The 15,565-nt window shown below is 40.7% G+C and overlaps 1 protein-coding gene across 1 annotated transcript in view; it reads left to right on the forward strand.

Moving 5' to 3' along the window:
• Positions 1 to 1,472: 1,472 nt before the first annotated feature.
• LOC126473483 (basic proline-rich protein-like) overlaps positions 1,473 to 15,565 on the forward strand; it is a 41,069-nt gene continuing 26,976 nt past the window's right edge. Inside the window, exon 1 of the mRNA XM_050100600.1 lies at positions 1,473 to 1,544. Within this exon, the coding sequence (XP_049956557.1) occupies positions 1,473 to 1,544 (72 nt within the window). The remainder of the gene's footprint in view (positions 1,545 to 15,565) is intronic.

Raw genomic sequence — 15,565 nt, forward strand, 5'->3', positions numbered from 1 at the left:
TTCGATGAATCCTCTGCCAAGCACTTAAATGTGAATTGCAGAGTAGTCATGTAGATGTAGATGTAGATGTAGGTGAACCACTGATTTTCAACACTAAGCCACACCGTGGTGCACGACGCTTGCTAAACGAACCTGTCGTTAAACGTGCGGCTCTTCTTTGGATCTTCTGTCCTTCCTATATACGTCATATCTAGTGCCACAGGCTGGAGAACAACTGTCAAGTAATGGTCGGGTGACGGTTTTGTAAGGTACTTTCTTTGTGGGTGGATCCTTAAGATTCCTCCAATGAGTCTCAGGAATCTGTCCCACCTGTAGTTAGTTTTAAGTGACCGTTCCACTGTGTCTGTATACGTAATGGATATGACTGCTAGAGCTACAGTCCGGAACGCGCGACCGCTACGGTCGCAGGTTAGATTCCTGCCTCGGGCATGGATGTGTGTGATGTCCTTAGATTAGTTAGGTTTACGTAATTCTAAGTTCTAAGGGACTGATGACCACAGCAATTAAGTCCCGCAGTGTTCAGAGCCATTTGAACCTTTTTTTGACTGCTCGAGTGTTTGTTCTGCCATCGTGGAATCATACAATAATGGGTCTTTCCACCTATTCATGAACAGTGTGTCCTAGGAGGCATGGTCATTGTTCAGGGATATGACGGGAATAGTCATTCGAAGCAAAAGAGTGTTGTAAAAATGGGCTCTGAAATGCATATCTTAAGAGCTATGAACGCTTCCATCTTCGATACTGTGAAAGAAAATCTCTTTTACTGCAGGCTCTTCGATTTCCATACTTTGACAGGTGATAGTATGTAACAAAGAAGAACAAGAAGAAAAAGCTCTAAAGAGTAGGCCTGAAGAGGTATGAGGTCTTGTTCATTTTCACTTCTGTGAAACATATCTCTTCTACTGAAGAAGTACTCAAAGCTCATGTTTACTGGACTTCTTTTTTTCGAATGATCGATCCTGTGATAACCTTAAATGTCGACCATTTCTCATGGGACACAGTGTACATGTTTATGACGATGGTCAACTGCCAATCCCTGCAACAAGTGCCCACCCTCTCCACGTCTTTCTCCAGTTCGTTGTAATTTTCTAGCGTTCCGACTTCTCTGTACACAACAGCAGCATCATTAATGCTGTGAACTGGTGTATAACATTCCATTTGGACACGTCTGGACTCTCTTTAGTGTCAGAAGATTCCTCTCCGTTAAGAATGACGTGCTGTTTTCCATTTTGTAGTAACTCTTCATTCCATCACAAAGTTAGTCTGGTAATCCGTACGCTCGTATTCTGTTCATTAGGCGTCTACGCGGATCCGTACGGAACGCATTCCGCGGATAATGTTTGAACCGAGGGGATGGCGGAGATGCGAGTACAGAGGGGGCGAGGAGCCTGACCGCTGATGGTGACGTCTGCAGGACTGGCCGCCGCCGCCGCCGCCTATATACGACGCCGGCCGTGGCCAGCCGCCAGGAGATGGCGACCCGTCAACGCCCGCGGCCACCCATGCTGCTGCCGCTGCTGCTGCTTCTCGCCTCCGCCCTCCAGGTATTGTCTCTGCCTCCTCACACAGGCCACTACCACTTTCTATCTTATAAATACTTCGTATGCTTGGAAGTTTATTATAAATATGCAGGGCTTAATTTCGGCGTGAATGGAGTTCCGTTACCTCCCAGATATTTTTTTGGAACAAATCAGCACCGGAGATTTAACATAGTACGCCGGCATTAAACTGAGAAGTAACTATTCGCTCCTTAGTTGTGATCGGCACATATCGGCAATCTTCGTGCAGGGCTGTAGCTGTATTTTGTTTACGACTGCCAGCAACCTCAGAGATCTACAAAATAATCAAGATAAGTTGAGCTTAGTTCATATTATAGGACGTTCGTGTTAAAGGGTGGTTTATTTGCTGTGATGAATATGAACTTAGATCGGTACCTAGTAACATCTCCCAATTTGTAAAATACTAACGATATTTATAGCATTTACTAACATCTAACTTGGTATCTCTCATGTCACATCGTGTTTTGGTTTTGCTAACTTTTCGGGAAGTCAGAATTGCACGTGACCCCGAGAGGCCAGGAATTTTTTGTCTTCATTCGCCGCTAAATACTTCATTAATTAACAACTAGAACAACTAGAACACAACTGTTCGAAGTTTGCTGCTGGCAGCAGTTGGAAAATGACGTCATAGCCACGGAGACTGCCAACTTGTGCCGATACGTGTCGAGCGGAGCTATGGAGCAAAGTGAATCTGCTATGGGGACAGACACCTGTTGTTTATTTTAAATATTGTGAGTTTATTGTTTAGATTTTAAGAAACAACGTTTTATAAACCTGAATTTCTGAACTGTATTTTGCAGAAAATTATTTCTCATTGTATGCTTTACCAAAGGTTTTTAAAAATCGAATCTTGCATTTTAATGGCTGCAGGGGAGGGGGGGACCGGGGTGGAGGGCGAAGGTAATATGATTGAAGAGATACTTAAAATTTTAGAAATTAAGCGCTGCAAATAGGTGTAATAATATCATTAGCTCAAGATATATACTCTCCTTATAGAAATCTGCCATAATATTGTTAAGTACTCATTTTTTGCTGTAGAATTTTATAATCGCCAGTCCTTACCACGTTTAATGAATTCTCCCACGCTGCTTGACAGGACATAGCAATAATGGTAAAAAGGAAACTCTGACCAGATGTTCCGCAAATATTATTTATTTGATGGCGAATTGGCTTCCAGCTTCTTAGGCAACAACTCAATATTGAAAACCACAGATAACATGGCGCGCGGCTTACTGAGATATTACTGATACAGCTACAAAACATACATGATGAGATTCAGATGCTTACAAACGAAAGAACAATATTTAAATGTTGTATGGTCATCACTACGTTTAACAGGAAAATGAAAAAAAAGGAGTTTACTGTTGACCTCTAACATTTTCGTAACTCACATATGATTTAACAGATGGGAGCGATATTGTATTTGGCCATTTGAAACAAAACTAGCAGTCTATGCTATTCTTGTAAACAATATACAAGCGACACAGGACGCAATCTTAGTTTTAAATGATCCAAAACAATCTCCTTTTTCTCCGTCTATCAGTTTAAGAGTAAGTTACGTCAACGTATGATTTAAATAGTAATTTCAACTTTCCTTGTCTTTTTTTGTTAAATATGACTACTTCCACAGGATATAGAAAAGCAATATTTTCCTCCTGAAAGCTGTGTATTTCATCATGTTATGAATCTTCTGTGGCTGTATCAGTAATTCATGCATTAATCGCGTGCCTTTGCATTTATAGTTGCGACATTCAGTTGTCACCTTACGATCGCCTAAGAAGCCGAAAGCCAGTTCGTCATCAAGTAAATAATTAAACGCCAACCGGTTTCACATAAACGGTAGGTACATTGACCTAGGTTTCGACATCTACTAGGGGTGTCTTAATCAGAATAATTTATTCAGAATAATTTATTCAGAATAGTTTATTCTGATGAAGACACCCCTCGTAGGTGCCGAACCCTAGGTCAGTATACATACCGTCTATGTGCAAAGGGTTGGCTGTTTACTCCTATGTTGAAACCAGTATACGGTTACAGAATAACAGCCTTGTCCAAAACCGTAAAATAAATAATATTTGCAGAGCATATCGAAAGTGTTTCGTTTTCGATATTCGTCAGTCTGAACACCCTGTTTTCTCACTTTGTGTTCTAACCTTGTCATATTCATATACATTTTTTGCCTAACGTCATCGACAATTTTTTGTACATTTTCAAGCGTTCTCTACCCTCACAATAATTGCTTCCTATTTCGGGGCATAAATCCTCGTCAGCTACAGTGGAATTTATTGTTTATTTATTATATCATAGCCAGTTTCGAGGCTAAAACCCCATTACCGAACCCTGTAATCATCATCATACAACCTTAACAATTGCAAACAGCCCAAAAAGTATGGAAATGAAGATTAGAATTACATATGATACCAAGCTGAAAAACCAAGACTGAGCCATACATCCAATAATAAAATAAGTATTATATTACCTAATTTTCGGTTAGTATTTCATACGATTATTATACATGGGAACATTAACTGTGAGCACTGTTACGTCTTCAGCTTGATGTTAGGCTTGGGTACGGGCACAGCCTGTGTTTTCTTTAGTTTGTTGCGAAATGTAAATTTGGCCTTCGTTTCGATTTTTGAGGCTGCTGCAAAGTTGTTAGGCATTTATGATAACGATGAGCAACTAAAGATAGAATAAATAAATAAAGTAATCCCCGTATCTGCGTGTTATGTTATCAGTTACGTACCCACGATGTCCTTCCCTGGAAGAATAGAGAATATTATAAATGATTATCGGAAATGAATTTCCATAAGCTTCTTTCATTGATTCATATTTTTAGTACTTCTTCGTTTAGTATCTTACCTGTTGACCTACACTTTCAAAACGGCTCTCTTGCACCACTTTTCAAATGTTTTCAGTTTGTTTTCTGCAGCTTTTAGCAATCAAAGTTTCATGTTCACTCAGCTCTGTGCTCCAGAGATATGGATTTAGACTCTTCTTGCTCAAAGGCATATCGATATCTTGTGCTTGTGGAGCTGCTTTCTTGCAGATAGTTTCCTTCGAATACGCCAATCTTCTCGTGATGCCTCCCTTTTATAGGTTATCTCGCGTAATCTTCCATTCTAGATAGAAAAATGCTTCCACTGTTCCTTTCCCAGTTATTTGTATTTAACAAGTACCTAGTGTCCTTTCTACTGCTATTCATCACTCTCTTTTCTTTCTCTTCTCTATTTACTCATCCCTAAGCTGTACTAAGCAGGTAGCCCAGATCATGTAACTCTAATAAGCCAACCTTATTTTCAGACATTAGAGCTATGTCAATTGTGGTCTTAAAGATTCGTTTCTGCCTGCCTTGTAATTCCTTTTTCCTGATTTGAAACGTTCTTCGACTTTCTTACTTGTGTCTTCGGCGTAGAAGCTAAGCAATAATAGTGTTAGACTGTACATCTCCATCACTATACGCACAATGTGACTTCGCGCTTTGCTCAGGATTTGCTGGAATCGATTTCGTGGTAAGTTTCTATGGGCAAAACTGCTAAGGTCATCGGTCCCTAGGCTTACACACTAATGCCCGAAGGGGATTCGAACCTCCGACAGGGGTAGCCGCGCGAACCGTGGCAAGGCGTTCAAGACCGCACGGCTACCCCGCGCGGCTGGGATCGATTCTCGCCTCTGGCGAACAGTACTTTCTCATGGCAGGCATCATACAAGATTAATGTACATCAGTGTTTCTACGAAAGCACAGGCAAGGCCTGAAGGTAATAATCATTGAAATGATTTTATGTAATCGAAACAGACGTCTTGTTGCTTCAAATTACAAAATACGACAGTAGAAAGCTACTGTGGACGCTATTATATGCTGACTAAGTTAGCACATTTCTCAAGAAAGATTCACCTACAGTTTACATGTTTCGGCACACTTTCCTGATACTCATGTGTAGTATGAAAAGATGTAGTCCTCAAAACACATAATAAGGAGTTACTTCTTTCTAACGGACTAAAATGCTGGAAAGGAAAGTTAGAACCTGGGTTGTGAGCTGGAAGCTATCATACTTCATCTTTGTTTGTAATCGTATTACCATTCCGTTCATCAAGAGTGGAAACAACCGTCATTTTTCTAGTTTCTATTTTGTTACTGAACTTTCCGTGCCATCTTTCTGTTACTTGTAATTATTAGCACTCCACACTTCATGTAACGGATACACAGTTTTAATCGCTATCAGTCTATTAAAAGGGATTAAGAAGGCCGCGTTAAGTATGGTGAACCTTTCCTATCATTTACGTTTAGGAGTAAAGTTCCTCGTGTTATATAAATTGCCAAATTTGAGAGCCGTCATTACACACTAAGCGAGTGTGTTAGAAAAATCTCAAAAGAGATCTGAAGTAGGCAGCGTAGTATGGTGGACATCGGGCTTGATAAACTATTGTTTCTCGGTTAAAGTTTTGTTTTGGATGAGTAATAAGAACCGAAGGGAGGCGAGAATGAAACTTGGTGCCGGTACATGTACTACGTCTCTCGAATTGCACCGAATGGGACTACGATCTTGACGTCCGCGTTTGATGGACTGGATCATTAGCGACACTGTTTTATGTTTTCACAGTAGTATGGAAAGTCATTTATATGTCTGCAGGGAAGTATTTTTTACCCTCAATAATCATACCAGGTGCATTCTAGCTGAGAGCCATTACATTTTTACGGTTTTTCGACGTCAGGCCTGGAATTATATGTGGCGCTATGTACGTAATTTAAAGTGAAAAGCGACAACAAACTGTTTTTCAGTTTCTTGGAGAAGTTTAGCATTCTCTCAGTACTTGGGTTATTGAAACTAGCTTAACATAAGGAATCCGTTGCTGAAATCAATAACACTTCTCACTTGCGCCTACATTTGTTCCGGAAATAATAACTTTGTTTCTCAAGAGATTTTTTAAATTGATGAATCTGGTATGCGGTGTCGCCCTTTTTCATCAGCACCGTGCAAATGAGGAACATTGTTGCTATATATGATGATTCCACGATGATGTTACGCCGGCCAGAGTGGTCGAGCGGTTCTAGGCGCTTCAGTCTGGAACCGCATGACCGCTACGGTCGCAGGTTCGAATCCTGCCTCGGGCTTGGATGTCTGAGATGTCCTTAGGTTAGGTTAGGTTTAATTAGTTCTAAGTTCTAGGGGACTGATGACCCTAGAAGTTAAGTCCCATAGTGCTCAGAGCCATTTGAACCATTTGATGATGTTACAAACTTTCAGGGATGATGAGGAATGGTAAATCTATCAATGCGAGGTAAGGGTCACTGGTACAGAAACGACCGAGTCGAAAGTTCTAAGCTAAAAATGTTGTGATACCTCTCGTAGTGGAGTACATTGCCAGTACTAATGTTGCTAAGATTATAGCGTTGCTAAGATTATAGCGTGGGAAACTCTGAGATGGCAGTGTGGACCAAAGCAAGAAAAACATGTAGTGAATATGCGCTCTAAAATGCATACTTTAAGAGCTGTGAGCACTTGTTCATCTTCTATACTGTAAAATACATACCTTGAGCTGAAAACCGTTTCTTATCATATTTTAGGAGGAGGTAGTATGGACCAAAACAAGAAGAAATTTTCCAGTAAATATAGGCTCTAAAATACGTATCTTAAGAACTATAGTTTAGACAAAAAGAGAATAGAAGCTTTCTAAATGTGGTGCTACAGAAGAATGCTGAAGATTAGATGGTAGATCACTTAACTAATGAGGAGGTATTGAATAGAATTGGAGAGAAGAGAAATTTGTTGCACAACTTGACTAGAAGAAGGGATCAGTTGGTACGGCATATTCTGAGGTATCAAGGGATCGCCAATTTAGTACTGGAGGGCAGCATGGAGGGTAAAAATCACAGAGGGAGACCAAGAAATGAATACACTAAACAGATTCAGAAGGATGTAGGTTGCAGTAGGTACTGGGAGATGAAGAAGCTTGTACAGGATAGAGTAGCATGGAGATGTGCATCAAACCAGTCTCTGGAGTCAATACCACATCAACAACAAAAGAAGAACTATGGGCACTTGTTCGGTAGAAGAGATGTGTTTCACAGTAGGAAAACGAATAAGTGGGCATAGCTCCTGAGGTACGTATATTAGAGCCTATATAATTACGTCTCATTTTTGTCCATACTAACACCTCTAAACATTTGCTACCCAACAGCCTTAGCAGCAACAGTACCGTTACATGTATTCCACCGTCATCGGTATCAGAACGATTTTCGCTTGTAGCTTTCGACTCGGTGGTTTCCGGGCCAGGGTCCCTTACTTCGGATACATTTACCTTTCTCCACCATCCCTGAAAATCTGTAACATCATCAAGCAGTCACACTGTACGGTGTACCATGTGTGCCATATATTGCTGCATCGAATCAAACAACTATTCCAGGAAAACACATGTTCCGTCTGATTACAAGGGCTGAGAGCTGGAGAACGTGTCACAAGAGTGACTTGTAAGCAGTCCCGTTCACTTTGCCGATTTTGCTTACCATGAGTGATGAACAGTATACGGTGGACAGGAAGACAGTGCAAAAGCTGCAATCGAGCAACCAGGATATCGCAGACGATCGATGCTGACATGATATTTTCTGCTGCCGACGACACACTCTTTGTAACGGCTCGGGAGACGATAAGCGCAGCGTAACCTAAGCGCTGGCTGACTACGATCCTCTCTCGACTGCTGCATAACAAACAACGACTTTCATAAAGAGAGCAATCCTCAAACGTAGCAGCTTTTCATGCTTTGTGATCACCATGTGGTGACTGAAGCACCGCTTGTGGTTGTGTGAGTTGCACGTGTACTCAAGAGACGTGAGGGGGGGCACTGCCTGATCAAGAAAATTCGTGTTTATGTGTGAGGATTAAACAGAAAGGGAAAGGAAAGAACTCACTCGGGAACCTTTAAAAGAAGCTGTGTCAGTGTGGACACGCGCAAAGACATTAATGAAAATCTAATCAGGCGACGACGAAGCGTAGCAAACAGAAGCTTCAAAGGGCGTTGTGAGAGTGGGAACAAGCAGAGCCTATTACATTTAGTGCAGTTTTTAGAAGGAAGGTTAGCGTTGGCCGTAATTTTGAAAGTTTATTGACAGGAAAATCGATTTTCATTCACATAATGATCGTCTTCAGTGCTATAGTGTACAAATTGAAACTCATAGGCACTGGTGCCAAGTTATTATCAGTAACCAAAGCTATGAAACGATCACAATTGTGAAGATGATCATTATGTGATTGAAAATCCATTTTGCTGTCAATAAACCATCAAAATTACGGCCAACGCTGACCTTCCTTCTAATTTCACGTATATGGTCGTTGTGCACACAGCACTCTATGGAGTCGCCAGTCAATTTAGCGCGCTTTTTGTTTTAGCAGTGTGTATGTTAACAGGGACAACAAGACACGAAGAAGAACCAGGGCTACAGCGCCGCACTGACTGCTTGCTACAGTCATGCAGGATCGCTGCTCACTTGTCAGTCTCTGCTGTAGCACCTGCTCTTCTTCGTGCTTTGCTGTTCCCATTAATACACTCCGCTAAATCGAATATCGCACTATACTGCTTTGGGAGCCTCCTATCGGATGGACACATGAAATTCTAGTTTAAAATATGATATATTTGCAACGAGGATAAAACCGATTTTTATTCTCGGCCATAATGGCTATGTTTGTGAACCGTGACTGTGTGGGATGATTATTTATGTGTAATTTCTGCTACCAGTCACTTTTTTATTTTTTGTTTTATGCTTAATCCAATATAATACAACGCGTTTCGAACATGTTATGGTCACCTTCAGGCGTTTATACATACATACATACAGAGAAATGTTACTTAAAAATAAGTCGTCTTAAACTAGATTAATATAGATCTCTTTGTCCATTGTTTGTTACTGTAGCGGCTGGTGTGGTATTTGGGGGGGGGGGGGGGAGGGGGGGGGCACTGGATGGCCAGAAATCGAAGGCAGTGATGTCTTCTGCTGCTTTTCTTGCTTGTGGTTGACTATGTATGGCCTGATTTTTTTTTTCAGTGGACCGTGGGCTATTCACAAAATACGTGAAGAGCAGTACTTGATCAGGCTGACTCTTTTAACACGTTGCAAAACTAAATTGCAAATATCTACTGAAACACTTGAGAAAATGCGCCTGATGACTTTTAGGAGAGTCAGCTAGTACTTAGCTAATTCCTCTACCTCAGCCCTCGTCATCAGCTACTCACAATGACTTAAGCACAAGCCCGAACTGAATCTTCTTCTTTTAAGATTTTCCGATTTAATTCTTTCCTTGCTCATTCTGTCAAATCGTCATAATATTAGCTTCCGCAAATTTTTTGTGCTTTATAAATCTCGTCGACTTGAATCTTCACATGTCTTCTACTGATGATTGTTAATTTCGTTTAACAGTTAATAACTGTTTAGCACAGCTCTGTAGAGTTTATTTTCTAGTTCATTTAAGTTTATTGTTTTAAATACACGATAATCAGTTTGTAGTTAGTAATTTTGAGAGATAGTACAACACATGTCAGCAGCTCACATATGCTAAGAGTGGTGTAACTAAAATTCACAAGTGGTAGCAGAGAAAACTAACATAGTAATTTCGCAATTGAAATGTTACATGACGACTGTTACAAATATAAAAGTTGGTGTATCGAATGACGCGTGGCTACTGATCGGCACAGAACTTTGTATGTTTTTGAATGAAGTCATTTCACTTTACATGTCGACTTCCGAATGGGGGCTAACTAACATAATAACTGTACACCTTGACTACCCAACCACGATATATTACGTGCCACTTACTTATAGATGCTCGTGATACAGAGCTTACAAAATATTGGGGTACGAAGCTATTACTGTTTATATTTTCACATAAAAGATAGAAAAAGTAAAAAAGGAGATGCATAAATGCACTATCAACGAAGTAAATTTGCATAACAATAAACTGTATCCTCTTAAATTAGTAAATATAGCGGTTCTCTTTTATGAGGCACAGGTTTTGGCATACACCTGGGTCTACAAATGCCCGTCAAAAATTTACTGAAAGTTAAATTTACTGATTCGATGTATTTCCCAAATTAATATTTTATTTTAGAAAAGTTATACATTTTTGCTAATCCTTAAACAAACATTAACTAGCGGTACGGATTCTGAAGTGTACTTAGTTTGCTTGATTAATATTGTGAATATCTCTTTAAATATAATTTTGTAGTATAAACTAATTGTACCATTATCATCAATAGCGTGAAAACTATGCTGTGTGTAATGAAGTTTAGCGAAATACAGCTTGTTACAGAATTAGGATATTTCAGCTACTCAATATCCTGTTTTATGTATGGATTAGAAACCAGGACAAAATAATTTGAGTGGAATGATAGTGAGTCAATCTAGTCCACCTTGCTACGTTTCAGTAAGCACTGCTGAATTCAATGCTGAGCGCCGTGATCCCAGTCACCAACAGCATTCTAATCGTCAACATCATCAGTCAGATGTCTCACACTGCTGGACAAAGCCGTTATTTAGATTATCCATGCATTTTGTTTGCCACCGATACGGATCCATAACGCTGTTGCGTTTTCTGTCACCTGTCCATCATCCAGTAGGTCAAGGTTATCTTGGAGTTCAGGTGAGACCTCAGTTGTCCCTCTACCATTTACCACTAATCCTTATGACTCTAAATCTTTTAATACCTTTCCTTGGCGTCACATTTGAAATACTTACTACTTTTCTACGGCCGAAATTTTATTTCCGTAATGTGCTTTAATGGAATTTTAGGTGTTTTTGTTTATTCTAATTGTAAGTATTGATATCATTGGACCTCTTTTGCTGAATTGTTTTTCACTTTTACCAATCTTCTGGCGGCGTATTCCTTGCTTCAGCCATATTATCTACTCCTATTCACTTCATCTAAAGCTTTCAACTCTTCTAGAGTGTTCTTCTCAGCTTTGATGTTTAGTAAATCATTATTCTTTTGCTATTGTTCTTCATCAATTTCATCTTAAATTTGTTTGATCTTGACCTATTATCATTACCACCAGCAACAATGTCCGAATAAACGAATCCGGACACCCTTCCCTCACCTGGAATTGAGCACAGTGGGCGTATGAGGCGGATGCGCAGCATAAAAGGGGACGCGAAGTATTGTGTTGTCAATAGAGAAGTAAACGGTGACGAGAGCTCAGTGACTTCGAACATGGATTAGTCATTGGATGTCACATGGCTAACAAATCCATCAAAGACAGTACAACCTTCCTAAGGCTGCCCACGTCTGTTGCTGGATGTAATCGTGAAACAGAGATCCGAAGGAACAGCTAAACCAAGTCCAGGCAGAACGTGGTGTACTGACAGACGGGCACCGTCGAACATTGCGGGAAGTGGTTGAAAAAATCCCATTAAATCTTCGGTAGGAATCACTCGCGAGCTACAAAGTGCTATCAGCAGTTCACCTAGTACAATTACTCTGTGTTGGGAGTTAAAAATAATGGGGTACAACGGTCGAGCAGCTACTCATAAGCCACACATTTATGCAGTCAATAATAAGCAACGCTTGAGGTGGTGTAAAGAGGGACGCCAACTGGACAGCGGATGACTGGAAGCGAGTGATTTGGACATGTTGACAACACGCTATACCCTGTAGCAATCCGCTGAGAGTGTTTGGTTTTGGCGAAAGTCTGGAGAACCGCACCTGCCACCACGCAGAATGCGAAGAGTGAAGTATGGAGGTGGTCGTGTTACGCTATGTGAGTGTTTGTCGTGTTAACGATGTGGTCGCTTTATTGTGCTTAAGGAGAGACTAAATGCGGAAGGATACGGACGAATTTTGTAGCATTGTGTACTGCGTAGAGTAGAGGACCAGTTCGGAGACGCGGGTGTTTGTATCAGCGTGACAATGCATCGTGTCATAAGGCAGCCTCTGTGGGCAATGGTTTGTGGACAATAACATTCCTGAAAAGAACTGATCCGAACCTCAAGACAATGGTACACTTTTGGGATTTAGAGCGTCAACTTCTGTACAGACCCCGGCGAACAACATCACTATCTCCTCTGATTTCATCTCTTGGACAATAATGTGCTGCCATCCCTCTGCAGACAACTCGCTGAGAGTGTTTCCAACAGGCGAAGGATGGACAGAACTAATGTTAATGTACACTAACAGATGTCCTATTACTTTGGTCCCATGATGTATTTAACATCAATTATTGGATAAAGGCTTCCTCAGTAGTTTGTCATAGAATACGTGTTTCAGCTACACGCATCTTTGTCTTTTCTTTTCTCTTGGAATCCTTGGTCCATCTGCAAAGTTCATTCACCTGGTTGCATGTCTCACCCACACCCTTTTTACCTTCTGTACCATCGTAATTACGTCTTCCATATCAGTCTGTTCCCTGTTCTACTTGTTAGTTCTCCTGTCTCTTCCAGTAATTTCAAAGACGAATGTCTCAGTTACTCACTTCGCAACTCTAAATTTTTCAATGATTTTTGCATTAAATGTGTATGTCTTAGTGGCATAATGCCAGATTTACGGGAAACAAGAACACAGTTCAGAAGAACTGCTTCGAGCGTTTTAGAGCTATAACTATTATCTGTAAAAATATGAGCAATTTTGACAAGATAAAAACTCACTAGTAGACGAATGCTACTTTTCATTTACGTGCAGTAAAGTGCAGTTCCCATGGCATTTCGAAAACAACAAACGATTAACCATTACGCAATTTAAAAATAGTCTCAGAATATCTCTAACAGTTTTCAGTTCCATAACGAAAAGGCTGTGAAAATTACTGTCACACAATAGATAAATTTTTTGAGCTCATCTATCAATTATAAAATGTTACAAACGAAAGAGTCATCATTCTATCTAATTTCTACCTGCAGTTGCATCAACGAGTGTCGAAATATGTTCAACGGAACTGTGTCTGAAACTCTGTTGGCATAATTCTAAAGCTAAGGTTTCAGATTCTAATCTTATCTTTTATACCAAACCTGCGACTTAAAGTTTCGGGTGCATTTCGTCTGTGTACGCTGATTATATCTAAAGTTTTGTAGCGTTGTTCTCCATTTTCCAATACTTGATTTCTGAGTTTATTGTAAGATAGCCTACACTGCAAAACTTTGAACTAACTTTCCGTATACTACTTTAGATAAACCTTCACCAGCAGTCGGTAGGATAGGACACAAAAGCGTACTCTTCAGTGTAGAACAGAGAAGCTAGAAAAATGAAGATGAGTAGTTTATCATGCAGTATGAGTCTGAAGAAAACACGAGTCATATATTCATACATTTTATAGGTAAGAGACGTCTCTACTATGGCATACAAAAGTATTTAATTCTTACTTTGTTTCTTACCAGTATGATCACAATGTGTAAAGACTATTTCTCGAAATTTAGCTGGCTGCAGAAGTCGATTTTATAGATTCCTCAGGTTGAGATAATTAACTTTACTGGAAAACAATTATCAATAATAATGATTTATTTTATAGTGGAAATGTTACATAAAGCAAGGACCATGAGTTCTAAAGTAAAATAGAGTTACTCCTTAGGCCACCTTTTTTTACGTGGGCTACTATAACGACCTGCTGGTCTTATGAGGGCATTATCCTATCAAGCGAGTAAAAATGAATTTATGTAGGAGCGTGGTGCGGGAAAAACGACATGGAAAACAAAACACAGAAGTCAAAGCGATATGAGAGTATCGTTTTCAACTGTAATTAGACAATCCATACATATAACAAAAAATGGATGTATGTATGTGTGTATTTTGCGCATCTCTTCCTAAACCACTTGACCGATTTCAACCAAACGTTCTACACATATCCCTTACTGTGACGCAAAAGTCACTGTGGGGATAAGACCCACTCTCATAGTTCAGAGATCTGACGTCATAACCAATGACATGCGTGAAGTCCGCCCCAGTAGCTGAGTGGTCAGCGTGACGGGTTGCCGTCCTCTGGGCCCGGGTTCGATTCCCGGCTGGGTCGGAGATTTTCTCCGCTCAGGGACTGGGTGTTGTGTTGTGTTCATCATCATTTCATCCCCATCCGGCGTGCAGGTCGCCCAATGTGGCGCCGAATGTAATAAGACCTGCGATATGGCGGCCGGACCTGCCCCGCGAGGGGCCTCCCGGCCAATGACGCCAAACGCTCATTTCATTTCATTTCACATGCGTGAAAAACTGCCGCATAACGCACGATCTTTAAATCTATTACTTCTTTGCTACTAACTCTATTCGCAACACATTTCGCAGATAATATACATATATGCTGCTGAATGTACCGACACGATTATATCATCACAAGACATATAATTCAAGAATAGGACGTCACGAGCTCTGCGATGCGTGAAAATTGCGCACCATGCATGGAGTTGTAATACGTTTATTCTTTATTACTAAGACACTCCTACAGCCGAGTCAGGTTACGGAAATTCATGACACCTAGCAGTGCTTTTGACATCTTTCAACTGCGACGCGCAAGGGACTCTAGGGGAAAAGAATAGCTGTCTGTAGAGCTATGAAAAGGCGTTGCCTTAGAGACGTTTACGAAATGGCGTTGTAGACACGGGAAGCAGCTGCGCCCATGGTACGGAAACTGTCCGGTATCATCTCACACCGAATTTACTGCATAATTTCGAAGCTGTTTTCACAAGCACATGTAAATGAATTTTTTTCAGTATTACACTACAAACACAGTTCATTTTTGAAACTTCCTGGCAGATTAAAACTGTGTGCCCGACAGAGACTCGAACTCAGGACCTTTGCCATTCGCGGGCAAGTGCTCCACCAACTGAGCTACCGAAGCACGACTCACGCCCGGTACTCAGAGCTTTACTTCTGCCAGTATCTCGTCTCCTACGTTCCAAACTTTACAGAAGCTCTCCTGCGAACCTTGCAGAACTAGCACTCCTGAAAGAGGAGTTCGAGTCTCAGTCGGGCACACAGTTTTAATCTGCCGGGAAGTTTCAAATCAGCACACACTCCTCTGCAGAGTGAAAATCTCATTCTGGAAAC

Source organism: Schistocerca serialis, chromosome 1 (assembly GCF_023864345.2).
Source record: "Schistocerca serialis cubense isolate TAMUIC-IGC-003099 chromosome 1, iqSchSeri2.2, whole genome shotgun sequence".
Lineage (NCBI taxonomy): Eukaryota > Metazoa > Arthropoda > Insecta > Orthoptera > Acrididae > Schistocerca > Schistocerca serialis.